This window comes from Mesocricetus auratus, unplaced genomic scaffold, assembly GCF_017639785.1.
Source record: "Mesocricetus auratus isolate SY011 unplaced genomic scaffold, BCM_Maur_2.0 Super-Scaffold_6730, whole genome shotgun sequence".
In the NCBI taxonomy this organism is placed as follows: domain Eukaryota; kingdom Metazoa; phylum Chordata; class Mammalia; order Rodentia; family Cricetidae; genus Mesocricetus; species Mesocricetus auratus.
In genome coordinates, this window is record NW_024429184.1 from 80,915,846 (window position 1) to 80,943,163 (window position 27,318).

At 46.6% G+C, this 27,318-nt stretch overlaps 1 protein-coding gene across 5 annotated transcripts in view; it reads right to left on the minus strand.

The window, feature by feature from the left end:
- The window catches only part of Myo5b (myosin VB), a 265,550-nt gene that overhangs the window by 41,500 nt on the left and 196,732 nt on the right, over positions 1 to 27,318 (minus strand). For 3 of the 5 annotated variants that reach the window (XM_021230890.2, XM_021230892.2, XM_021230891.2), the window contains exons 18-25: positions 15,936 to 16,047; positions 13,997 to 14,208; positions 12,745 to 12,901; positions 12,149 to 12,388; positions 6,925 to 7,158; positions 2,688 to 2,772; positions 1,383 to 1,531; positions 229 to 348 (exon numbers count right to left, since the gene is read on the minus strand). In XM_021230890.2, coding sequence (XP_021086549.1) covers positions 229 to 348; positions 1,383 to 1,531; positions 2,688 to 2,772; positions 6,925 to 7,158; positions 12,149 to 12,388; positions 12,745 to 12,901; positions 13,997 to 14,208; positions 15,936 to 16,047 — 1,309 coding nt within the window. The remainder of the gene's footprint in view (positions 1 to 228; positions 349 to 1,382; positions 1,532 to 2,687; positions 2,773 to 6,924; positions 7,159 to 12,148; positions 12,389 to 12,744; positions 12,902 to 13,996; positions 14,209 to 15,935; positions 16,048 to 27,318) is intronic. The other 2 variants (XM_013118053.3, XM_005076448.4) reach the window with 1 other exon arrangement.

The following is a 27,318-nucleotide window of genomic DNA, read 5'->3' on the forward strand; positions in this document are numbered from 1 at the left end:
TGCTCATATCTGCATGGAAACAGTATCTACACAAATGCTGGGCTGTACATCTGACTGCGTCGCTTGCACAGTCTGTAAGTCCACTGCAACCCAGTGACCCTGTTCTCAATGCCCATCCCCTGCAACCCTTGAGCCACTATCAACAGAGCAGGAATCTCCATTGGGTAGTTCCACGCAGAACGTTAACACATCCCAGGCAGGATGGCTGCAAACAGTGCCCCGACTTACCTCCACCTGCTGAAGGGCATCCTCAGTGTCTCCAATCTCAGAAGTGGAAATGGAGGGGTAATTGGAATCAGACTCTAAGCTGCTTTGATTTGACGGGTTCTTCCTGTGGCCCGGAGTTTGCTGCTCAAGGAGAAAAATGTGACAATTCATAACTAGCTCGTATTAATAACGAGAACTAACTTCTCAAGGAGCAGCAGGTCCTGGACACTGGCCAACTGCCTCACTTGTCAACAAGGATGGGCAGCACTGCTCCTTAGAGCAGTGGAGGAATAGCTACTCCCATGCATGCTAGGCGAATGCTCTACCAAAGAGCCACATGACCAGCCCTCCCCCGTCTCTTAATGCTTTACAACCCATGACACCCAGAAAGTGAGGAGGAACAGCCCTTCTCTCCCGGCTGTGCCCCCGTAATGCACACAATGTACCCTTCTCTATGTTCTTGAGAGGAATGCTGCATCCCTACCCGGAACAGCCTTTCCATCGCATTCTGCTCATGGAAATGGTAGTAATTAGAAATAGAGCGGACCTTCCGTGCTATTCATTTAAAAAGATCTTTCAGTTTATTTTTTGGCAGCTGGTTTGTCTTTAGGAGTGAAAACCAAGCTTGGTGGAATTTTTAGATTTCTATTTCAGTTCCTATTCAGATTGCTTTCCTGGTTTCCATGCAACTAACTTACTAATGTTGAATATGTATGTTGGGAGAGAGTATTCATATGGGTAAATAAGAATGTCAAATCTTGAAATGTCACAAAAATATATTGCATTTTTGTCGGATTAGGAGACCTAACCAGGCTCCAAGCGTCTCTCTCCATATGTACCAAGGCAGCTAAGGTCATAGCCTACCATACCATTGTCTCAACACTCTAGCTTTCTAGAACAAGAAGCAGGATGATAGCATAATACAGGAAAATAATTCCTAGCTTCCTAAGATCTCAATAAGACCTCAGTGTTGAGAAAGGGCATCCTCAGGAAGGGACCACTGGCTGGCAGCTTCCTAACCACAGGGTTCCCATAGGAACGAAAGAATAGGTGGTCCTTGCACACATGCATGCTTGCTGACCAGGGCAGGACCAGAGAGTAAGGGCTACACAGCCAGCTAAAAAAGGGCAGACAAGGAAGTCATTTCCGTCTGGCAGCAGAACTGCCTCCCTTGCCTTTAGCATGGTCACCTCGTCTCGCAGGTTCTCATATCTCTGCTCCAGCAGGGAGTATTCCTTCACGAGGTTCTGGTACCTGGACCTCTCCTCCTCCAGTTCCTTCTTCATCAGGAGGTTCTCCTCCACAGAGCTCTGGGAAGATTCAGCTGGAAAGCAGGCAAGGGAAGCTGGGTTTCAGCAACTGAGGGGGATCCTCCAATGCGCATGCTCTGCTAGGAGCATTTTGACTAATCTCCTGTTAAAAGGCTGCCTATGACAGGCTCATCCCAGAGGCTGTGGATGAGGCTCTCACTCCCCTCACCTACTGTGGAGTTGAGGAGGGGCTCATTATCCTGAAGCAAGGGTTCCTGCAGGAAGAAGGGCGATCCTGCTCTCTGGGAGGTGGGGAGAGAAGCTCTCAATGCACATGAGCACCCCCATTTGTCCATGCACCTGCTTCTCTTGTGACAACAGTCCTAAGGACTACTGGCAGCATTTCCAGCAGAACCAGGCTTCATTCTGAACTCTTATCATAACCCTGCTCTTTCAGGTCCTTGGAGACCAGATCAGAGGTGACATAGGGAGTGGGCTAAGAACCTAAGTCATTCAGATGGGCTTTATTCTCTTGCCAACCTTGTATCCATAGTAACGGAAAGCAAGTTGGTTTTTTTTAAAAAGGGCAATTTGAAAGCATTTTATACTGTCACAAGACCTTAGGTTGGTGAGGGGCTGTGAGCTTATGGTGCTCAGCTGCCCTGTGAAATGGGTGAGGATACCAAGGATGGGAGATCTGGTTACACTGAGCAGACAAGAACTGAGCCACAGGGGTGGGCCGCAGCCTGGAATTTGGCGAGCATTTAAAAGGTTCACCTAGGGTTTAATGAAAGACTCTGTTCTTCAGCATACAGAGTGATGATGGTATGGTAGGACACACAGGTGACAAGGTGAGCAAGACAAATGTAAAAACACACATGGGCGCTCTCTGTGCTCAGCGCCAGCTTAAGCAGTTCACCTGCGGATCTATCTCACTCTTCCCATGAGCCCTTCAAAGTCTGCCTTTCCTGCCCATTTTCAGACGGATCCTCACACAAGGTCACAGAGCTGTGCATAGCAGTGTCGTGCTTTGAATGCTTGGGTCTCCTGATACCAAGTCTCATGTGTGGTTTTACACACTAGAAATGTGTTCCCCTTCCAACAGACTTTTCAAAGAAATGTCACAGCAGGGTGTTAAGATTCACCGTCCATTTCCCCAGCTCTCCTTAGTAAGCCCTTCCTCCTCAGCATTGTCTAGGAGCAGGAAAACCACGAAGCTCTGGAGCTTACCTTTTGATTGGTGCAAGATTTGGTTATTAAGGTATTCTTTCTCATCCTTCAAGAGAGCATTTTCATGTTCCAGGTCTGCAACTCGCTGAAAGATATAAACACGTATAACAAGAGTCAGAAAAACAAAAACATGGATATGGCAGGGGACTCTGAGGTTCCACCCCTAGTGGAGGAACTACTGGCAGTTGGCATCTTCTCAGGGAAGGAGAGTCACCCTCCTTTGAGGACATGGCCTCTGGGAGGTTGCCCAAGCCCCAGTGGATGGCCCCACACCCATGGATATATGGGGAGCACTGATTGGACTCAAGGAGCTATTAAACACAAGAAAAAAAAGAAGACATGAAGTTTTAGAATGTGGAGCATCAGGAGGAGCTGGAAAGAGATAGCAGCAGATGGATTCAAAGAATAAATTTAAAAAATCCTACAATCTAAGAGGTGAGAGGCTAGTGAGATGCTCTGTCAGAGGGAAGAGTGTCTGCCACCATGTCTAATTACCTCAGCTCAATTCCAAATGGTAGGAGAGGACTGACTCTTAAGTTATCCTCTGACCTACACGTGTGTGCGTGCACACACACACATGCACACGTGCACACTCTCTCACATACACACATGCATACACACATACATGCTGTGATGACAATGATGTTAATATTTAGGCAGTAGAATCTTAACACAAAGTTGAAATTAATGTCCTTCAGATACTTAAGCAAATTCAAAATAATGACGAAAGCTGGCATCTCCAGGGTAGTCCGGGGGATGTGTTCCAGTTCATTCCCAAGCTCACAGAGCTTTCAATGCTGAATGAAGACAGAGCTGTTTATCTTTGGAGGTTTCACAAGCTACAGCGGTTCCTGACATCACAGAGTACTTCCAGGTCTGACACCCATTTCTCTGCCAAATCCTTATGACCCTTCTTCTCCTGGCTGCTCAGCACCAGCCACTACAGAAGTCTTCACGGCTCGCTCTCACTCACTCGCGTGCCTTTTTAGAGAGGCACCTCTGGCTGTCACACGACCCATGCTCCACTACCCCTACAAGTCACTTTATTTCTTGCTCAGTGTTCTTTAAAAACACGTGATGGATAATGTCAGAAGGACTCCCGTCTCCACCTTCTGCTTCCTAAGAATGAGAAGGACCTTTGTGATTATTCTTCTTGTCCCACTGTGTAGAACAGTTTCTAACACACAAGGCACTTGGTAAACACGGGCTGAATGAAGGACAATGACTTCTATCATTCTGTGGCAAGACCTGTCATTCACAGAGATGAGTTAAAGCCCTTTCTTACAACTGTCCACCTTTTCATGAAGCCACAAATCCTGAGCCAAGGAAAATGCTACTCTGAGTAGAGCAGGTCCAAGAACCCCTGTGCTACATTTTGAGGAGACTCAACAGGTGAGAGCCCTGTGCTCTCTCCAGACAGATCCCTCTGTTTCCATTCAGTCACATACTGGAATTACCGGAGGAAACCAGCAGGGGTGGTTCTGGGCCCGACAAGGTGAAACCACACACAACCTGATGCAGGCAGCCCAAGCACTCAGTACCTAGGCCTACTAGGCACCAGAAAAGTGCCGAGGATGCCACAGGATCAAGCAGTTGGCTGCAGGTCACTTCTCCCCTCTCACTACAACCTTGTACCAAGGTAGGCTCTCTATGACCTTCAGAGCACACTCTGAAATAGGAGTTCATGGTGGTTTGAAAGGAAACAGCCCCCAAAGGGAGTGGCACTATTAGCAGGTGTAGCCTTGTTGGAGGGAATGTGCCACTGCCGGGGGTTGGGGTGGGATTTGAGGTCTCCTATGCCCAAGCTACGCCCATAGTCACAGTTCACATCCTGCTGCCTGCAGACGTAGATGTAGATCCGCCCCTTCTCCAGCACCATGCCTGCCTGCATGCCACCATGCTTTCTGCCATGATGATGAACCTCTGGAATGGAATAAACCTCCGAAACTGTCAGCCAAATTAAACACTTCCTTCATAAAAGTTGCTGTGCTCATGGTGTCTCCTCACAGCAATTGAGATCCTAACAAAGACAGAGCTATTACCTCCATGCCAATGGCAGCACAGGGAGGCACTTCCCTTCCAAGTAACAAAGTCACACATAACAGCACAGCTGCATGACGACAGCCAGGGAAGGACCGGAGGCTTTAATAAGGAACACAAGGGACGGAGTTAAGAGCCTTCCTGAGGACTACTCTATGGAGAGGCCAAAGTCATGTCTCCCTTACTAGAAAAGGATAGGCTTGGGTGTGACAGGGCAGCTCCATGCTCTGTGGACACAGAGATGAATTCCTGACTCCTAAGGGCTAAGGCGGCATAGCCATGTGGCCTACTAGGTAAGACCATCGGAAGTGGCAGCCCCAAATGTTCCAGGATGCCAGTTCTAATATAGCTCTTGCAGTTTCTGCTGACAGAAACATCAAACCCATTAATTAAACATCTACCAGCGGCTGGCTCCGTCTCTGTGCTTTGCTGGTCTCATCAATCTCACTCAGTGCAGAGAAAGCCCCTGGACACGACCAGAAAGAAACCAACTGTCTTATTATTCAGCACTGTTCAGGCTGGATACTGCCCTTGCTAAATATTAAACTCCAGGTAGGCAGATACTAGAACAGAAACCAGGAGCCAGCTGTCCCTTGACCATTCTCTAACCACTGGAATAAAATGTCCCACAGACCGTTAGAGAAAGGAGAATGCCTATTTCTCATTTTCCATTTCCTAGAAAGAGAGGATCTTCCCACTTAATGGATCATTCTATTCCAGTGTCTTTTGAGGGCTGGTAACATAGGCTTGTATTTATTTGGAATTAGAGAAGAGGGTCTTATCTAGGTATATTGGTGCAAACTTTTTATCCCAGCACTCAGGAGGCAAAGTCAGATGGATCTCTGTTTGAGGCTATTCTGGCAAACATAGAAAGTTCTAGACCAGCCAGGGATACATGATCAAAAGATGATGAGGGGGGCAGGAGTCTTTGCCCCAACTACCCCCTTTCTGGTAGTGCCCTGGACTTTTTTCTTGTTAGTTCCAAGCTCCAGTTGTATTCAATCTCTAGGCCAACAGGCTCCTAGGCAATAGCCATTTTTTAAGGAAAGCAGGGTGAACTTGGCTTCTCTGGTTGGCTTTGCCAAGGAAGTTTTCATACAGTAAACCCTTACCTACCTTTGGATGGAAATCCAGCTATTTTAGGTACTCTGAGCATCAATTCAAAATTTTTGTGGGAAGTGGGGAAGGGAAATGAGAGTGCACAGTTCTCAGCTACAAGGAAGCAGCAGGGCAGCGGAAGAGCCAAGGACTACAGAGCAGGACTGAAGTCTTGTATTCAGTTTAGAAAGACATATAAAATCGCATGAACTTGCTAATCCAAGTCCAGAAGCAGACTTAGAGTGATCAAGGCCGTGCACTGATATGTATTTAGGTTCATACATACACACCTACACATGGGCACTATGGCCAGTAAGTGTCCTTGCACACACTAGACAATATAGAGTCGTGGTTAGGGTCAGTATTTCTGAGTCTGCCCGAGGTGTGCCAGCACTGTCTGTCCCGATTTCAGAGCTTTTCTTCCAGCAGTGACCAACATAGACTCTCTCCTTCCTTGGGTTCTCCATCCACGTGATTCTGTACAATGGACAGATACTAAACATGTGGATGATGTGCTATTTTCCTTCTAGCTGGGTCATGGTAGAGATGGGGAGAGAACACAGGTGTTGTCAACCACAGACAGCCTCCAGGGTGGGACTTTTCTAGTTGGGAGAGCTTCTTGGTAGCTAAACATCTGGAGCAGCAGAACCAACCTCAGGAAGTACCATTTCATGGACTGGGAGAAAGCCTTATGAACCAGAGTGGCAAAGTCAGGCTACAGCTAGCAGAGCAGACCCTCCCCCCATATATGGATTTCCTGGTAGAGGTGACAGCTACAGGCTGTTGAAGCCCTAAAACTCTTTACACCTTTCCTCTCTCTTACTGAGGACTATATCTGTAGAGTTGACCTACAGATGAGCAAAGACAGACAACTATTTACTCTCCCAACAGATGCCATAGTGTTTAGCTAATGGTAGCAGCTCAATCAACACTTGCTCAGGAAGTAGACATTCGGTGCCTGACCCAGAAGCAGAGCCATTTACGACGTGAAGAAGGGAGGCTGGTCTGTGGACACAAGCCCTGGAAACCAGGGAAATTTCTCAGCATGAAGCCTGCCTACCACTCTTTCACCAGCCCTACTCCCCAGGTCCATGCATACCTTTCTCAGCTCGCCATTCTCCCTGCTGTGGGCATCCTCTAGGACCCTGCGCTCTGACTGAGCCCTCTGAAGTTCAGTGCGTAGGCTCTGCACCTCCTCCTGCAGCTGCAGGCTGGTGTCAGCCTCCTGGTTCTGCTGGTAATGTGCCAGCTCCTTCTTCAGCTTCTCCACCTCCATGGCATGTGTGGAGGTGACTGCGGACAACTGCTCCGACAGGGTCTTGAACTCTTTGTTCTACAGAGAGCATAACAGGGTGGGGTAAAGAAGAAGAAAGGGTTATTGACTCACAAAAAAAATCATGAAGGCCACTGGAAAAGGACTTCTAGGACAGAATTCAATCTCAGAATCATCACATGCCCAGGTTCTCTCCTGCCATCTCCCTAATGTTCTTAACTTCTATTGTGAACCTAGAAGTGGAGGGAGACCCAAACAGCAGCACTGACATTGAACTAGTCCAAGGAAAACACGTGAGTCCTCACAGGGTAGGTTGACTGGCTGCAGGGATGATGCAGCCAGCTTCCTGGGTCTGCAGCCTTGGTCTCTTAGGATTCCCTAGCATTTCACATGGAGCCCTTCTGGCCTTGGACTTATTGGCACAAAGAGCTGTAACCTAATCCCCTCCGCTGAGACAAAGGACCCCTTCAGCATCCCCTCTTTCAAGGAGGCCCTCCAAGGGGCCCCCACCTGTCAACACGGCTCAAAACACACAGCTCTCACTGGAGAGACTGGTATCTGACAACACCCACCCATAGGTTGTGTAGCCAATCAGCAGCCAACTTGTGTGTGCTTCAGGCCCTGAGAACCTACTTGCAGGGTCGAGCTCTGTGTAAATGATGGGCTGGGAGAACTGAGAGGGATGAGGCAGAGTGGTCAGTGGGGAGAGGTGGAGCAGAGGACGGAGCATGCTTTTGGATCAGCAGGCAAGCAGCACTCACTGATCATTCATTGCTGTGCTCCCCAGGAACTCCAAGCAGAACATTGGCTAAAATGCCATTAAGCCAGGGCATCAGAAATCAATGACTAATTCACAGGGAAATTAAGCCTCATAGGAACTCTCGAGGAAAAGCTGCTGGCATCTACACAGCAGCACACAGCTTGAAGTGCCGCGTTTGAGCTTGCGGGCAGTGCATTCCTTGTGTGCAAGATTCCCCATGCTCTCTGCTAGCTCCAGGTACAGCCTGCTTCTCCCTACACCTGTCTTGCTGTGAGCCTCACCTGGAGAATCTAGAGAAATCCAATTAAGCAGCATCTATTTATAAAGACCCATACCTGTGTGAGTTGCTCACCAGGGTCTGGGTCTACACTGGAGGCAGAGGGTCCCTATCCAGGTGGAGGGCATACTGGACTTCACCTCTGCTTTGGGATGTGAGTTAGCTCAGATCAGTTGTCAACTGCCACTGGTCTGTCCTGGGCCAGATCAACAAGGGTAGACAGGTGGCTGAGGTCCCTAAACGGAGCTGGTTGGGATATAAAGAGACAAACACATGGTGGTGGAGGCAGGTGATGCAGGCACATCTCAGCCTGCTGTGGTCAAATATGACACTTTGGAATGCTGACGTTTCTGGGAGGCCCAGCTTTCCTGACCCTGATGCTACCAGAGACTGGACTCAAACACTGGGGATGATGTCTGAAGCTGGCAGCCCTGTGGCTGGGCTCATCTTGTCCTTGGCCCTCTGGGTGTCTCATCTGGCCACCCACTTTTCTGTGGCCCACTTGTTCCCATATAAACTAGGGGTAAGAGAGAGTCCCATCTTATAAGGTCATTATTAAGATATAGGGAACAAATTGCTTATTCGGTACGTGCCACGCAGTCAGTCACTGCTTGGGAACTGTCAGTGAGCCTCACTGGCCTGTGTTCTCTGTGGAGTCCCTTTGGCTGCTACTCAGAGTCTGCCTCTGCTTCTTCCAGTTCCTACTCCCACTCATCACCATCACCCTTGTCGTTCAAACAACCCCCGCACCCGACTTCCTGTGGCTGTATGTTTTGTGTCTTAAGCACAGAACCCACACAATCAAGACTCATTGTGTTTCCCAGTCAGACATGGGCTGGTGTGGGAAGAGGGAAAATCATTTCAAGAATCTTCATGGTGAAGTCACAGCCTCCTGCTGATAAGTGCTCACTTGGGGCTATCACTGTTCCTCATTTATGGCTATCAAGCCTCACCTTCAGGGAGTGCAACTGAAAGCCCCCATATAATTCATGCATAATTCACTGGGGCACAGAAAGGTCCCAAAGCTGTAACGTATAGCAGACTGTTTTCCTAACATATATGGATACCCCTGAGAATCATAAAATATGGGCTAATGTAACATTTACAGAGTGGCTATTAACTATCTTGAATCCAACTGATTTAAAGGCCACTGACTGAACTATTGATTTGGGTTATATATTTTCAGATAAAAACATTTAAACACAGCCTTAGATTCACAAGGACCTAAGGGTTTTGAGTTCTATGACAAGAAACTAAAATCTGGCCATGTCACTCTACCACACTGGCAGAGTTCATGGACTCTTATCATTTTGGTTGAACCATGTCATACCAGAGGCTAATACTAGGGACATAATGGGAGAATTTCTAGGATGGTCCCTGAGCACTGTGAAGAAGGTGGCGTGTGACACCAGAAACCAAAACCTTGAAGACAAGTGTATTAGCATCAGGGACAGCTCCTGGCTCTGGATGATCCTGTTTCTTCCTAAGGGACTCTCACATGAGGATGTCCTCTTGATTACTCACAAGCTTGGTGCCAACTGGAGTCTGTTCTCTGCAGTTGGGGTTCTCATCCTGAAGGCATGAGCTTGGGGTGCACATTCCCCTGGTTTTTGCCTTTTGATTTCTATCCCATGGTGGTGGGAATACTCTCACCAGACTCCAGTCTCCTATATGGAGACACTATCTCCTATGCCATGCTATTTTGACAAGTGACTTGGGACACTTGTCTCTTTTCCTTCTGACTTAAAGACTGTAAAGAGAGTGGCTGTCTAGATTAGCTCCTGGAATCACAGGGGAAAAGACACCCAACTCACTTTCCAATAGATGTTCTGCCCACCAAGAGATCACCAGTACTCATGGTAATATGTGCTCATAACTCCCCACCGTGGGTGTCACACATTGCTCACCAGTCCCAAGGACATGATACTTTTATGAACATGACCTCAAACCTACATTAGGGTCTCTGTTTGGCCTGAAGAGCATTCTTTACATGTCCCAAGGGCTTCCCAATGGGTGTGATCTAGGAACCCAGCCAGAGGTGACAAAACCTGTCTGAAAGCCGTCTGCCATGTTTCAATCCCAGCCAGGCTGTGTGACTTTTGGGAGGTTACCTACCCTCTGTGCCTTTAGTGTGCTCATTATTAAAATGGGGACAATAGTAATACTTGTCCCATAGGTGTGGTGAAGATCAATGTGTTAATGTATGGGACTAGTGCCTGGCATGAGAGTCACATGGAGAATAGTGTGAGAAAGATCTCATGTGTCCCCTGATCACCTGTGGCATACAGGAAGTCTTTTCCAGGGTGACAACATCTACCACTGCTCACAGATGTTCACCAAGCAGGAAGTTTAAGGCAAAAAGCTCCCTTTAAAAATAGCCCTTTCAAATCGACTTCTCTCTGATGTGCAAGCATGTGGGGTGTAAAACACTGTATTATTTTTATCCTCTGGCATTGACTTCATACAAGGCTGATGCTGAGCATTATCTGAAACCAGGGCCAGGGTAGCTTAAAATCTCCACTGTTCTAAAGGTTTATCTCTATAATAACAGCATCAAACCTGTGCCATGCTTCCTGCTTTCTGGAACCTAACTGAATACCTAACACAATCAGGCATCAAAAGAAGGTCTTCTGGGGTATGGGGAAGCCACCTGAGTGGTGTGAACCTATTTCCAAATTGTACTCTACCCTGAGTCGATATGACCCCAAAGTAAGAGCTTGCCTCAGATCCCTTTCACAGAAATCCACCTACAGAGGGATTTAGCATATGCTTTTTGCTTATCTAATTGGTTGATGTGTGAAGGCGGCCAGGGCAGATAGAGTTAAAAGCTTAAGCAATGCAATACCAATGTCATGACAGACAGGATGCCTCAGGGGGACAGACTGTCACACACAAATAGGGAAGTACAATGTGGGAACACGGGAACCTTAGTAAACACCAGCCATTGCTTTAGCTGTACCATACAGTTTCTGCAGGGGCAGGGCCACACGAGTCTGGACTAATCTATCAGTTGTTGCTATAAAGAATACGATGAAGTGGGTGGCTCGGAACAGTATAAGCTACTGTTTTACAGTCCGAGTGCAGAAATCTAAACGTGGCCAGCAGCACTGTGGTTCTTTGGACACTCTGTGGGAGAGCCTCCCGCTGTTATTTGTAGCTCCTGAAGGTGGCCTGAATGTTTCAGCTTGTGGACTGGTGTAGTGATGTATTATTTATGATTTAAGAAAGCTTGCCTGAGAGTTCAGAATGCAAAGCTAGCCACAAGCCATAGAGCCAGGCAGTGGTGATACACACCTTTAATCCAAGGACTCAGGAGACAAAGGCAGATGGATCTCTGTATGTTCAAGGCCATCCAGGGTTACATTAGAGTAAATCAGTCTAAAAGAGAAAAAGCTCACACAAAGGTGATCTCAGCACTTGGAATCCCACACCTTTAATCCCAGCACTGAGGAGGTGGAGACAGGAGTGATATGGCTGGGCAGAGAGAGGTACACAAGGAAGAAGCAAAGTCAGTCTCAGAGATTTATTCTCCAGCCATGCTGAGGACAGGACAGTTCTTTCAGCCTGAGGTAGAGGTAACAGCTAGGTGGCCGGCTGCTTTGCTTATCTGATCATCAGCTTGAACCCCGATACCTATCTCTAGGTTTTTATTTTTCATGTTATGGACCTGCATCCTAACACTCGATTCAGACTGCAGCTTTCCTCTTACGAGCATCCTATGGTTCCACAGGTATCCCTGGGTATCTCTACCTGGGTATCCCAGGGTCATCTTCCAATCCAGACATCCTTAATTGATGTACAGATTTATAGACCCTGGGGATTAGGACCTGGCATCTTTGTTGGGGCAAAGCTCTGTTCTGTGTACTACAGTCAGTAACTATTCTTACTGACTGGGCAATATTTCCTGAGGCCTCTGGTACCTGCATCTCCCTGAAGAAGCTTGGGAACCCTCTCAAGCTTGTCCCGGTATCCCACAAACCTCAGCACCTGGGTAGGAATCTCCTTCCACTAACCTGGTCATCAATCTTCCGCTGTAGCTGAACCACTTTGTTCTCCATGCCCACATTGAGGCGTTTCAAATGCTCTGCAGAGCGGGCCTCGATCTTGAGTGCCTTCAGCTCCTGCTTGGCCTTGAGCCTCCGGAAGGCACACTGGATGACAATGGCCGCATCCCGCTGCTGCTGGAAATGCCTACGTGCCATCCAGCCCCGGGCATACTTCTGGATGATGGTGGCTTTATGCTCCTTGAGGATCTGGTGGGGACAAACACATGCAGGGTTAGGGTTTACTCTGCAGGATGGGGACAGGTGCAGCTTCTGCAACCACCCTGAGGTGAAAGTGGGCTGGCCTTGGGTTTAGGAGACAGAATACATGTGGCCCATAACACCTAAGGATTTGATGGAAAGTTTTAGCTAGGTTTTGTAGATCATGTGTCCACAAGGAAGCAGCTGTAAAACTCTCATTTCTACCCTTATTTTACTAGACAGGAAACCACAGTCCCAGAAGCTTAACATATTGGGAAGCCCAATGATCATTCCATTTGAAAGAGGCAGTGGTCCTGTGGCGGGGAGCTGGAAGATGAAGTGATATGCTCATGGCAGGCACTCACCTGGCAGTAGTTTCTCCGCACAAACATGGCCCGCGTGAAGGACTGGATGATAACAACAGCCCTACGGACTCTCTGGTAGGCCAGGCGGGCCCTCTGCATCCGGTAGTACTTCTGGAACACTATGGCTGCACGGGTTCTCCGCAGGTGCTCAGCCAGCCTGGGGGCAGTGGTGGAAAAGCACAGGTGGCATCAGGGACAGGGACCTAGCCGGCTGAGATATTCATGAAGTAAGTCCATCCCTCTGTGGCCCTAGTTGGACCCCCACCTAGCCTGGAGTTAATGGACAGGTGTGAGTTGCCATGTGGGTGCTGGGAATTGAACCTGAGTCCTCTGGAAGGGCAACTGGTGCTCTTAATTGCTAAGCCATCTCTCCAGCCTAGCATCTCCCATTCTTAAGGGGTCACACTGCTGTCTGCCCCCCTGTGCCTCCGCAAGCTCAGAGATAGTTCAAACACCTTGCATTCTTGTGTTTAGTTCAGGACCTGGTGATTCAGGATCAGGGCAAGTGTTTGCTGAATGAAAAGAAAGTCCTCAGGCCAGCAATGATCCCTCCTAGTTTTCTCATTTCCCCCAAACTTCCCACTCTCTCACTTCTGCAGTCCGCTCACCTTTAGAGCAGATACTTCCCACCCCTCTTGAGAGCCTATCAAGTTCATTGCAAGGGCTCAGAGTGAGGATCAGAAGGCCCAATGCTAGGGAGGACTAAGAGATGACTTAGCATAGCCCTGGGAAAGGAAGTGCTCTCCAGGGCCACTCAGCACCTATGTGCTAAGGTTCAGAGGTCCCCTAGTCTCTCTCTTGTCTTTTCTTCACACAAGGCCTTGTCCATCCCCTGGGTCACATGCTCCCTGCAGGGAGAATGCATGCATGCTGTTGCAGGGTTATCACCAGGAAGCCCATGTTGGTGCCCTCTCCAGTGAGGGCCAAGTGATGGTGAGGAATTAGTGGGCAGGGACTGGTAACTGGGTTCACCTCTCTTCCTAAAAGACACTGGCTTTACTTTGGGGTTCAGGCAAAGGAGAAATGGTTGACTTGCATGCAAATCAGATGGTGCTGGGTTAATGTTGGTGGACTGGGGATAGATTGGGTATCAGGAGACACATGACTAGATCTGCTCTCTGAAGCAAGAAGGGAGCACACAGGCACTAGGAGCAATTTAAGAAGCAGATTGGGCCCAAGAAGAAGCACTGCCATTCCAGACAAAGAGGCCCTCCCCTTCGTCCTGACCCCAGGTACACCCCGAACGGCTCACCTGCGGGCCAGGTGTCCTCTGTAGAACCTCTGCAGGGTCAAGGTAGCTGCCTTCAGCCTCCGATACTTCACCTTCTGCAGCCAGCCTCTGACAGTCTTCTGGATCATGACAGTGGCCTCCCGGAATTTGTCTGCCCGAAGCTTCTCCAGGTAAGCCACCTGACCCGCCCTGAAGAAGATCTTGGTGCGGCCAAACTGGAACTTGTCTGGATTCTTTACAAGGTTGGGAGGGAGACCAGCTAGTTAGTGAACTCTGCAGAACACACTAGCTTTTCCTTCCATGGCTTAACTACTTGCCAGATTGCGTGTGTACCCCCGCCCCAGTAGACACACCTAGATTCTCAGTATTCATTAAACAGACTTGTTAAGACAGACATGGATCCAGGATGTGGCCATTAAAAGGATACCTGCTCTCAAAAATGCAACATCATGGGGAGGGCAGATGGAAAAGTAAACAGGGGAGACTCTTTTAAGAGTGGGTATTAGCAAGAAACAAACAGGCAGTGTTCAAAAGGGATGGTCTAGGCCAGTGGTTCTCAACCTTCCTGAAGCTGTGACCCTTTAATATAGTTCCTCATGTTGTGGCGACCCCCAACCATAAAGTTATTTTCATTGCTACTTCATAACTGTAGCTTTGCTATTGTTATGGATCATATTGTAAATATTTGGTATGTGAACCCCCAAAAGAATTTAGGTCCCACAGATTGAGAACCACTGGTCTAGGCAGTTATGTCTGTGGAGGAGAGCAAAGATCTGTGTGAGCCAAAGTGGGCAGTGATGGAGGGCTAACCTGTGGCTCAGCCAAAGTCCTACTCAGTGGGAACATTGTGTCTGGAAGACATGGCCCGCAGAATGGGGGAAATGAGGAAGAAATGTAATGTCTTCAGGGGAAGTCCTGAAGCACATGTGAGTGGTCTATCTCCTGGGCAGACAACTGTGCACAGCGGCCCTAACCAGTCACTCCTGATCAGTAGGTACTGTGCATTGGATGCCTGTGAAACCCTAAGCAATTTACAGTCACTTCTCACATTTTCGTTTCCTCATCTGTGGATGGAAAGTTCTACTAATAATCTTGGAGGAATTCAGGTCAGGGTGAACTATGACTCAGGACCAAGTGGAAGGCAGTCACATAGTTATGTAATCTACTTACAGGTGTGGGATATACACCAGGAGACCAGCCCTAGCAAGAAGGGATGTACTATATATTAACTGAACTCAGCTGACCTTGGACACATTTTTCTAACTGATGAAAAATGAGATGTCAAACCACGTACAGTGATGATGGATGGAACACAGCAACATCATAGTTAACCAGAGTCCATTAACCAAGCACAACATACAGTTAACCACACTGCCACCCTCTTGGCACTGTCTTAGCCAGCTAGCTTGCAAAAACATGTTTAATATAATTATCACGTTCTGAAAGATATTTTCTATAATTTAGCACTTTATGGAGACAGATTATTATGTTTTGTTATAACCCTGGAACACTCTAGAACTATTGAAATATTTAAGGATCTGCCCCTTGAGGCTCTGCTCTTATAAGTTTTCAGCCTCAATGTGATTTTTTTGGGGGGGGTTGTTTCATTTAAAACAAGTTTTCAAAGGCCTGAGAATCTGTTGTTTTATTAATAACAAGCTGATGCTGGCTACAGATCAGACCTCCACTGGGTACAAAGGCCCTGAGATGCTAAGATAGCAGCAGCTGCTGCCACCAGGGTTGCCTCCACACACACCCTAGTGACTTGTGCTGTGTATCTGTTGAGGTGCAGGAAGGCAGAGTGCTCTAGGTAGGGAAGGGGTCTCCCCGTTCCCAGCCACTGCTGTTGGGAAATGGCTTGATGTCTTAGGTAGGTTTTTAGGGATGAAGATAAAGCTGTAGTTAGCCCCGCCCTCCACTGTTGGGGCTTTTGGTCCATGCCCTCCTACAGCTGGGTCACCTTGATGAGGCTCTCTAGGACAGACTTGCAGATACTCTTCTTGTCAGTGTTGGCAAGCTCTCTCTTCTTCATCAACACTCGGTATCGGTTGAAAAAGTCATGGTAGGTCCACCTGGAGGAAAAACGAAGGTGGATCAGAAGGTGATCTCAGATGCTATCTCATGGAGTCAAGGCTGTTGTACAAGTTATTGTAGGAGCTTTAGACCAGTCCCAGGGGAGTTTTGTCCTTTCCATACCCTACTAGGAACTCCAGTGTATCAAGATTCCTGAAGTTGGGTTGGGGAAATTGAGTGTTTGGGAGGTATATCCTGTGGACATGGGGTCTCCATCAGTTCACACCATCTATTCTCTCTTCTGCTGCCACCACTGAAGAATTTGGGTACCTTATGTAGACACAGCTTTGTCTGTGCAGTTTGGTTTTCATCTTTGAGAACTCATACTGATCTTTGTAAACACATTTCTAAATGCAGGAAGTATGTGAGAATGAACATGTCCCCATCATGATCTCTTATATCACTGTTCTTAATTTGGAAGAGTTAATTGATTTGGAAGAGAGAAGAATAGGGCATCCTAGACATTTTCCACTCCAGACTCCTTTTAACCTGATAAATTCTTACTGATCCTAAGGACAACTGTGTGTAAAATAGGTACACAAACCAAACATGTATTGAGAACAAATAAAAGAAATATGATATGCCCATGGTTACAGTAGTGGCATGAATGTTAATGTTTCTGATTGGATTGAAGGACTGGTCTGCTAAAGTAAACACATGTTCAGTACTGTAATCTGGCCAAAATGTAAGGTTGGGAGCTCATGGACTCCAGGGGTGGACCCACTATTGTTATTCTGTTAAATGGATGTAGTATCAAGCTGCCCTGTAACTCCCATATCCAGTTACAGGGTTGTTACCAATGAATTAAAAAGCTATAGTATTGGTTTCTATTTTTATTATTTTCCTCTGAATTGGGAGTAATTTTGGTTTCCTGTAAAGATGCCCTCCATCCCAAATAACTGAAAGAGACCCCTAATCCATTGCCCACACAAGGCAGAGTTCTTGGCTAGGTTTTGGATATGTTTGGTCTTCACATTACCCCTGGCATCTGAGACTGGCTGCATACAAACAGATGCAGTCTCCTAAACAGGATTGCTCTTCCTCAGGAAAGCTGTCTGGGTTTACATTCATTGCTACTCCAACCCTCCTGATTCAGAAATGCTCATGACCTCCTAAGGCAGTGGCAGAGTCAACACGAGCCCCCATCTAATATGGCTTGGAGTTACACCTCAATTGATCAGGAGGGCAGTACAGACCATCCCCATCTTTCTAAGTCCTTGACCATTGCAGAGGGAGGCTGGCTTGTCCCTTCAGGGAGGCATTGCACACTGGTCAGTCTGGACAGGCTGTTGGTAGCTTATTCAGATATCACTAGGTAATTCACTGAGGTGAGTCACCTGCTATTTCCTGTCACTGGAGACCTGGCCTAGAGACTGTCTAGTTACTTTAGACCAACCTGCTCAAGTGTCAGTGGAGAGTGAACAGATCGTGTCCCTTTCCCAGGGACTGTTTTGCCTGTGCAGAAGGTCCTCAAGAAGCTTCAGAGAAAGGGGTGCTATGGGGTTCCAGGAAGCCTTGATGTGGGGGGACATATTATACTTAAGGTGTCCCCCCCAAGTCCCTATGCTTGAACAGTAGCTGGGCCTTGGAGGGAGACAGACTAATGTAAGTGGATATAACAAAAGCACATTTCTACCTATCTGTATTTCTCCCTCTGACATTCTTGGCTAAACATGGTTCTTTTCCTTTTTGAGAAAGGATTTTGTGTACTCCAGGCTGAGCTCCAAATCACCACAAAGCTGAGGCTGACCTGGAGCTCTGGATCTTCTTTGTCTCCCACTCCCAATCGCTGGATTTCAGGTGTGCACCGCACCCCTAGCTCGAGTCTGCCCTTTTTAACAAGCAAAAGCTTTTGGGACATCACACGGTATAAACGTATCCTTTTATGATTTCTTTTATGTGTATGGTATTTTGTCCACATGCGTGTCTGGTACCTGCATAGGCCAGAAGAAGGCATAGGATCTTCTTGGGGACTACAGTAATGGTTGTGGGATGTCATGGGAATGCTGAAAATCAATCCTGGGTCCTTTGGAAGAGCAGCCAGTGCTCTTAGCCACTAAGCTGTATCTCTAACCCAAATTTACCCCTTATACAGTTATTTTTCAGTGTATTTGTGAAGTTGTGTAGCTATCCAAAGTATTCAATTCCAGAACATTTTCACAACCCCCAAATGAATTATCATATCCCTGAGCAGTTTTGCCAGGCCCTGGCAGTTGCTAGTCTGCTTTGTCTTATAATTCTTGGTTTTAAGCTGGCACGCAGAGAGCACTAGAGCCCCGAGAACTCTATCTCAGGACCTGGAAAGTGGTCGCCTTGGCCTTTACATTCTACTCACTGAGCAGAAACTTTCCCACCCTCCAGTGGTGGGCTACTTGCCATCTTTAACAGCTACCTTACAAAAATGGTAAGGTTATTTTCCCAGCTGAATGCAAGTCAGATGCGCATTTTGTTTAGTAGTTAACTCTGCTGATGCTTTCCTAGGCTCTTTCTGCCCTGGCCTCTGACACTTCTACCTAGAGAAAGATGGCCTTGTCTAAGAACCCAGTGGATGTGCCTGTGAAAGAGAGCTTCCTGGAGTCTAGGTCTCCTTGCCATCCTCCTTCCTCCAACTCCCCAGCATGTAAGGTTTGGTGTGGGCTTTCCCCTTAAGCTGTTGGGCACTTTCTCCTGACTGTCTCTCCTGACTCTTGAAGGGCACTTCTTGCATTCTGTATCATTGTTATTTGTGTGCTTGCTTTGTGAGTTTGCAATTTTGCTGAGAAATAATCAAGACAGTATTTAGCTGTGCTAAAATCCTTAGATGTTTCTAATTTGAAAATCGTACTGCTGACAGATCCACAACTCAAGGAAATTATAAGCGTGGGGGAGATGTGACTGCAAAGATGTCAACTCTAGATTGTAATGAGCTTGGAGCACAGGAACACAGAAGCATGGCTCTGACCGTGGCTATCACTGTGACTCAGGTAAAGACCAGACTGCATGACATCTCCTCTGCCTACAGAACAGAGTCACCCATCTCTCTAAAGTACCTGGGCCTTCACAGCTATCCCAGTATGCTCCTTCCTGCTCAAGGCACCCAGTCCTTTTTTACTTGCAAACACATGTTGAAATACAGCTGCCCCAGGAGAGGGTGGTACAGTGCAGTGGAAAAGAGGGATGCTGAGAAGAGAACCCCTGGCCTTGGGAAGGAACCCATTCTCCCAGGAGATAGACTAAGGGATGCGAGTCTGCTGCAAGCTCTTGGCATCATAAGGCCTATAGAAGCATCATTTACCACAGAGTCCAGGACCAAACATCGGCTCCCCCTTTCATGGACCTACATGTGCCCAGTGAGAAGACCTTCACAGCAAGGGCTCCCTGCCTGTAGTGTGGCATCTTTATGACCAGTTGTTTATTATAGCTGAATAGTGTTTTACTGACCATTCAAATGGCTGGACCCTGCAGGTTAAACCTTTTCTACCAGTGCCTCTTAAAGGGGGTGCTAAGGGACTAGGGTACGAGAATCCCATACAACACAGGGCATACTGAAACGTTGGACCATCACCACTCCCTCACTGAGTCATGGAACAACAAAACGCTCTTAATATCTGCAAAAACATTTGCTACAGATTATATGTTAGTTTTGGTTTAGAAGGCTTTAACAAGCAGCCACTGCTGTCCTCTAGTCATGTGGACTCTTCCTAGTCAGGTGACCATTATCTGTCTGTCTTGTCTCACTCAGTATAGCACTGTGCCTCACTGGCTGCAAAGCATTTATTCCTGAGGATGGCATGACATGGAGTTCTATCTCATGTTAGTAGCATAAGTAAAACACTGTGAGACTAGGACCAGCTCCTGACAGTGTTCTGTGGTACCTCAGCCACTTTGGAGGTGGGCTCCCCTGCTTCCTTAACCCTGACGTTCTCCATGGACTCCAGTGCATTTGCTGGGTGCCCAGCTGTACATTCTAGTCTTCAACATCCTTTCCAGAATGACTTCCTTTATCTGTACTCTGGCCTGGTTAAACAGTCATAGTTGGGGGTATGTGAAAATCTAAGTGCTGTGACTGCTTCCAGACTAGGTAAAATTCATCAGAGTCTTCAGTCTGGAGAAAGGCCTTCTTAGAAATGAGCTCCTTGGGCTTGAGACATCGAGGGATAATAATGCAGCTGCTGTGAATGTCACAGAAAACAGAGCTGCGTGGAGTGCTGTTTTGATTGACCACGCTCCCATCTGGAGCCCCGCACTGTATTTAAACATCACCATGTGAGGCCATTCTGTAGAAGATGTCTGCCTACAAGGTCATCTGTGAGTGTGGTGGATGGAGTCATCAGTGAACTGCACCATACAGAAGAGATAGGTTGGCCACAGCTGCACAACTCTGTGTTGCTCCTCCATTGAATGAGAATATTGTCTTGATAACAAAATCTCAGATTGCCTCCCGAGAAAGACCTTGGTATGATGCTCAAAGCCAATCTCTATGATGTCAGATCACAAAGAAGTTGCCCCAAAGATGCTGTGGTCAACACTCTCAAGAACCCTATAGAAAATAGTGAAGAATCCTTCAGGGTAGGATTAGTATTAATTAGTAACCTATACTTTCGGCTACTACAAGGACAAACACATCCTTAACTGTTTCCATCTGGGAGGACTTGATTCAATACAGTTTTCCTGGGATTTGTTTTCTCATTCATACAATGTAAGTGACACTACCCATCTTGCATGTCAAGAGTCAATGTGATCGTTTCATGAAGTGGTGCTGGGACAGCAGCATATCCAAAGCAAACAATGAAGTTGGATCCCTTATCTCATACTGTACATATGTTAATTCAAAATGGATTACTGAAAGTTGTGAAACACTTGAAAGAAACAGTACAGAACTCTGTCCTTGGGTTAGACAATGATTTCTTAGAAATGATGTCTAAAGCACAAATGACCAAAGAATAAAAGCAGATAAATTTAACTTCATTAAAACTGAAAAGTCATTGCATTTAAAAGAATGCCATCAAGAAAACAACAAGACTAATCATAGAATTGGAGGCAATAACTGCATGTGATTGATAATGGTCTCATAAAAAATAAAACACTCATTACTCAACAACAAATAACTTTAAAAATGCCCTAATGATTCAACCATACATTTCTCTAGAGAATTCATACGAACAACCTAAAACACGTGAAAAGCAACAACATCACGAACCATTGGGGAAACATAAATCAAAATTACAGTGAGATACCACTTCACATGCTGCAGATGGCTATGATAGAAAAGAAGACAAATATATTTTGATGACTGTGTGTGATTATGGTGCTTACTGTCTACTGCTGGTGATTGTAACAATTTAGTTGCTGTGGAGACAGTATGGCAGGTCCTCAAAGGGGTAAATGGTTATCATAAGACCCAGTAATTCTACTGATAGCTATATCATGACTAAAAGTGAAAATATATGTCTGCACAGAAACATGTACATGGCTGGGCATGTCGCACACAGCTGAATCCCACAACTTGGGAGATAGAGACATGAGGACTACAAGTTCATGGCCAATCTGGGCTCCATAGTAGAGCCCTGTCTGAAAACAAAACCCAAAAAGCATGCATAGACATGTTCATAGCAGCATTCTGAAAATTAAAATCCTAAATGTCTATTAGCTGATGGAATAAATAAAATTTTGTAAATCCAAATATGGAACCAGCAAATGTTCAGGGCTCAGTCTCAGAATCTGACTTCACAGGTCTGAAGAGGAGTGCTGGCTTCTTGGTTTGTAAGTGAATCCTCCTGGCTGTGATGTACTGGCTGGAGTATGAGCTACTGCAGTGATTCTCAACCTGTGCTTCATGAACCCTTTGGGGGTTGCATATCATATATCCTGCATATCAATAATTACATTGTGATTCATAACAGTAGTAAAATCATGGTTATGAAGTAGCAACAAAATTATATGGTTGTGGTTTACCACAACATGAGGAACTGTTGTTGCACTAGGGTTTTAGCATTAGGAAGGCTGAGAACCAGTGAACTACTGGGTCAGACCCCAGTCTATAGAAGGACAAAGCTCTTACAGCAGAGATAAGAAACTGCATCATTCTGGGCTAAGCTCTGCTGTATACATTATCAGGAGAAGTTTAAGAGCAAAGGCAGCAACTGTATGATTCATATATGGTAAGCTAGGAGATGAGTAGACCTCCATCTATCTATAATTTTAAACCAGTTTTTCCACCTGGGTTGGGAAAGGTAAAGTTGGGAAAGCTGAGAGTCTTTTCGGCAAGCACTGTTCATGGTGGCACATTCCTATAGGCTCAGCGCTTGAAAGGCTGAGGCAAGAGGACTGATACCAGTTTGAGGTTACCTTAGACTCCACATGAGTCCAAGGCTAGTCCGGGCTGCAAAGTGAGACCCTGTCTCAAGATGTAAAACCAGTGCTGGGCTTCCAAGAGTAGGATGAGAACTGAGTGCGTGCAGTTTTGTATTGCTTCTTTATATATATATATATATATATATATATATATATATATATATATATATATATATACACACAAATGCTGTATGTCTGGGGAGTCCTCCCACATCCGTTTTGGCTGAACAGTGTTTGCCTCATAGTTCTTCTCAGTTATAAAGCCGTGAGAGAGCCTAGTGATGGTTAACTGCACAGACACAAGAACAAGGGGCATCGGGGAGCTGCTGTCCTAGACAGTCCATTCATCACCTTTCTTTATGCTCTTTACAGCGAGCATATTTCTTAGCTACTGCACAGCGTTTCAGATTGAATGATACATCTTCATTATAAGTCAGCTTCCTAGAGAGCTGTAATTCTCAGGGAGGATAAAAGTAGACATGTACCCTGCAGCCTGTGCGAGAGTGGGAGACCCGGAACACGGCTGCTGGCTAACCATGCCACACTTGTTCTCACTGGCTAAATTTGGGAAACTCAGGGGTGCTCTTATGTCTTCATTTTCAAATAGGGGGAAGAATTCCATCCACATTGTCACTTGGGCTGGGTGGAAGAATTATTCAAAAGGCCGGAGCCCTTGGGAAGAACTCCATAGAGTTTTCACAGTTCTCTCTGGACATTTTTTCCTTTTGTGACTCAAATAAGAGAAACAATGGAGGATGTTACAAGCTGGAATTTCCCCAATCATAGGAGCCCACTCACAGAGGCTTGGGAAACGCTCTGCAGTTACTTGACAAGCAAATACAAGAGAAATCACTCCCCGGTGAGTTCTGAGCAGCTGGGGAGGTGAATTTTTTTTTTTTTACAGGGGAATCCCAACCTGCTCAAATTCTTCTGGTCCTATGAAGGTCTCCCCAAGTCAGGTCAACAGATTTGGCTGATCACAACAGCATACTGGATGCTGGAGCTTGGTGTGATCAGGGGGACGGAAGGGGATCAGGATCCGAATGCAACAGCATGGAATGGATGATGCAACTGCATTTACACTAACCGAAGTGCTGCTTTCTGTAATGTATCATTTCTAATGGTGGCTTGGGAAGGGAAACCACTCCTGGACCCTTTAGCAAAATGTGTTAAGGCAGAAAATGAAAAAAGCACACGGGAAGCGTGTGTTGGATCTAAGCCCATGCATTTAAACCTTGGCTTTCTGCAGTGGCAGAAACACAGCCTTTCTTCCCTGAACTTTCTACAATACTGGCAAAAAGAAAAGGTGCAGAGACACTTGTAATTACCTGCTGGAAAGAGCTCTGAAATAAATAGGACACAGGAAAAGACATCTGTCAGGTGAGTTGTAAGAGGCCAGCAAGTTGTGGTATGTCAGCCCTGCTGGTGGCAGTTCTACCTGCAGCCAGGAGGGCTGAACAGTCATGTCACTTTGATGTGGAGCTAAAGCCTCAGCATGGATCCTCTTCACTGCCTGGGTGAGACACTGGGCAGACCCAGAGTATAAGCTTGCTATGACCCACAGACTAGCAGTTGCAAGAGGACACAAATCTGGCAGACAAGTACTGTAACTTGTCTGCCATCAATAGAGTGATGGCTCCAGCTGTCTTCCCATCCTTGCTCTTTAAGGACCAGCTTAAATCTCACTCCTCTGAGAGGTCACGGCTACTCCATACTTTCACCTGTGTGTGCGTGTTGTTCCCTAAATGGCTTCAAGCTTGAGTCTTCTAGCTTTGAGCTCCTGGTGGGTGGGGGTGTCAACACAGGTCTGAATGATTCTCAGAAAGGTGTGGAGAGAAACTGGGAGAAGAGGAGCCTACGAAGGCAAAAGGCTGTTCTCACTCTACACAAAGCTCCCCTGAGACCCCAGAAATAAATCACCCCCTCTTCCACCCTGAAAACAGACTGTTTTGTGCTGGGGCAGCAAACCCGGTAAGAATGCCGTGGCATGCCCTGTCACTGTGATTTCACATGGCAAGGCTGTGTGAAATCTCAGCCAGTGCATCAGAGGTGGCTGGTGGATACAGAGCCCTGACTGTGAGGGCATACAGTTAACCCTGTCAGGCACGTCCATCCTCATCCTGATGTCGAAGGAGACACTTTTGGAGTGACATCCTCTGAAAGTCACTTGTTGTACCAGGAAATAATTCGCTTAGAAAGTTCCTGGTGAAACAGGCTGTTCTTTCCACTGAGACAGGTCTTCTCCCACTGACCTGTCTGTGCTAGACTATCTCCCTGTCTCATGCGATCCCCGTGCCTTCACAGCTTGACACAACCCTACTGTACACACTTCACAAGTTATCCATAGAGATGACTATCTCAGGTTTGTCCTCTCATCCAGCCATGCTGAGTACCCACCTGCCTAAGCTTCTTACACAATACCTCCAGATAGTTTGCCTTGAGGTAACTTAATTCCAGTATGTGCGTATGTGAGCACACTTGTGTGTGTATGTGTGTGTTTGAGTGTGTATACACTATGTATGTTTGGTGCTGGGAATCGAAGCCAGGGCCTTATATATGCAAAGCTAGCACATTACCACTGAGCAACACCACCAAGACTTTTATACAATTTGTAAACTAACCTTTCCAGTTGCCTGGAGAATTTAAGGGATTTCAGAACTCTGACTTGAGGTCACACACTTACAGAGATTTCACGAAAAGAAAACCAGAAGTCTCTCTCATGCTTCCTCAGATACTTATGCCCCCACACAGGCAGCTATGTGTTACAATAATCCTTTGTCTGAAAAGTAGCACTTGACTGATTTGAGTAGTACTGTTGGGAAATATCACAGTACAGGCAAAAGGGTGTTGGTCGTAGAACCAACTCAATCTGGCTGGTGACTCAGCAGCCCACGTCCTTCTGTGGGCCTCACTGGGAAACATGTTAGATTTCAGTGTCTTTTTCTACCCATATCACAGAGATGTGGTCTTGCCATAACATCCTTTCTTCCACAAATTGTTCTATTACAATTCCAACCCAATGTTTTCAAGGAAGATCTGGCCACAGCCCATTTAGTTTGCTGACCACTAATGGGTCTCAACACACAATTCTGAGAGCCAGCAGACTAATAATAGCAGGACTAAAGATGCCCTCTTGTTAGATGATGCCTTGGGAGACTAGCCAATTCAAGAGCCAGGAGAGCAGCACTCATAAAGATGCAGCTCGGGAGCATGTAGGTCCTCCTCTAGTTCTCCTGATGAATGAAACTGTTCTGAACCCAGGGCCTGTGGCAGCACTGAAAGGCAGCAAAGGTGATGAGAATACACACAGCTTGTGTAAGATCTGAGTTCTAGTCTGCTAATCAAAAGGCAATGCCGGATACTGCAAGGACAGATGGGGAAAGCAGCTGGAGTCTATAACCATCTGCTCTGACCTTCAGATTGAAACAGGAGACAGACCCCAGGACACTGCCACCCGCTTCTCAAGGAAAGATGTGGTTGAACAGCCTTTCAGCATTACCCTGAACAATTGCCTAAACCTTCTTAGCCTGAAAAAGCTCCTGGGTGCTGCAGATTAGTAACCATTCTCACACTTTCCAGTTCAGTGCAAAGCCCTGATTCTACCAGCGATTTCCCCTCCAGGGCCAGCACGTGGGAACTGTTTATGGTTAAGCTGTTTATGGGCAATTAACCACAGTGTATGAAACTGGTCCCTCCACTGCCTGGGAAAGTGTCAGGTGCAGGGAGGAGGAGGGAGGCCTGGGTTACCCCTATGCTGGTTCCTCCTACCTCCAAAGACAGGTGTCTCAGAGCAGTGGATCCGCATGAGCAGGCTCCAGGGCTCCTATTCCACTCTGGCCCATCCTTATTGATTGACAGCAGAAGGCATTTGACTTCTACAACATCACTAGTGTGCAATGTGACTTTGGAAGAGCCATAGCAGTAACCACTCACTTCCATCTCTGGACCTCGGTCTTGGTGTGGCTTCTGCAGGCTGTAGTGTAGTTCTGTGGCATATCCATGACCCAGGTCAGATCATGAGAGTCGTGTATTTGTGTGTGTGCACGTGTGTGCGCGTGCACCTGGTGTGTTCATGTGGGTGTATGTATGTGTGTGGATATACACATAAGGGCCAGAGATTAACACTGGGTGCCTCCCTTGATTGTTCTCTGCCTTACTTCTTTTCTCATTTCCTTAGAGACACGATCTTTGAACCTGGGCCTCATCAAGTGGCTGGTCATTGAGCTCTAGAGATGTGCCTGTCTCTGATTCCCCCTCCCCACCCCCCACACACATAGCAATGCAGTTACTGACAATACTTCTGACGCTGGGTACCTGAACTGAGCTTATCATGCTTTAGTAACATCTCCCCAGTCTCCTTGACAGTTATTCTTAAAGAAGTTGTATTTTCTGCAATAGATTTGATTTCATGTTGAGAGTTAGAGAGGTCCAACACTAGGTGAGATGATAGGTAAAACATGATAACATACATATAAAGGCTCATTCTTCTGCCTCAAAGAGGAAATTCTGTCACATGCTGAATACAACACAGTACCATAAGGATATAAAGAAATAAACCAATAATAGAGGGGACAGGTACCACATAATTCCACTTAGATTAAGCATCTAGAGTTGACCAAAAGTCAATATGTAGACAGACTTGATGTATTTTGGTCAAAGACAGAAGCAGACAGGGCAGCTGCAGGGGCTGGAGGCGGGGATAGGAATGCTGTGCCGTGGTGTGGTATGATTTGCCCCATGAAGGTCCCTGTGTTAGAAGTTTGGTCCCAGAATGGCAACATTGGGAAGTGGTGAAATAATGGGGCAAGTAGGGCTAAGGGGGATTATGGGAAAGTTGTTAGGCCAATTGAGCTGGACCTTCAGAGGGACTGTGGGACCCCAGCTACTCTACACTTCTTTTTTTGTTTGCTTGTTTTGTTTTTGTTTTTGTTTTTGTT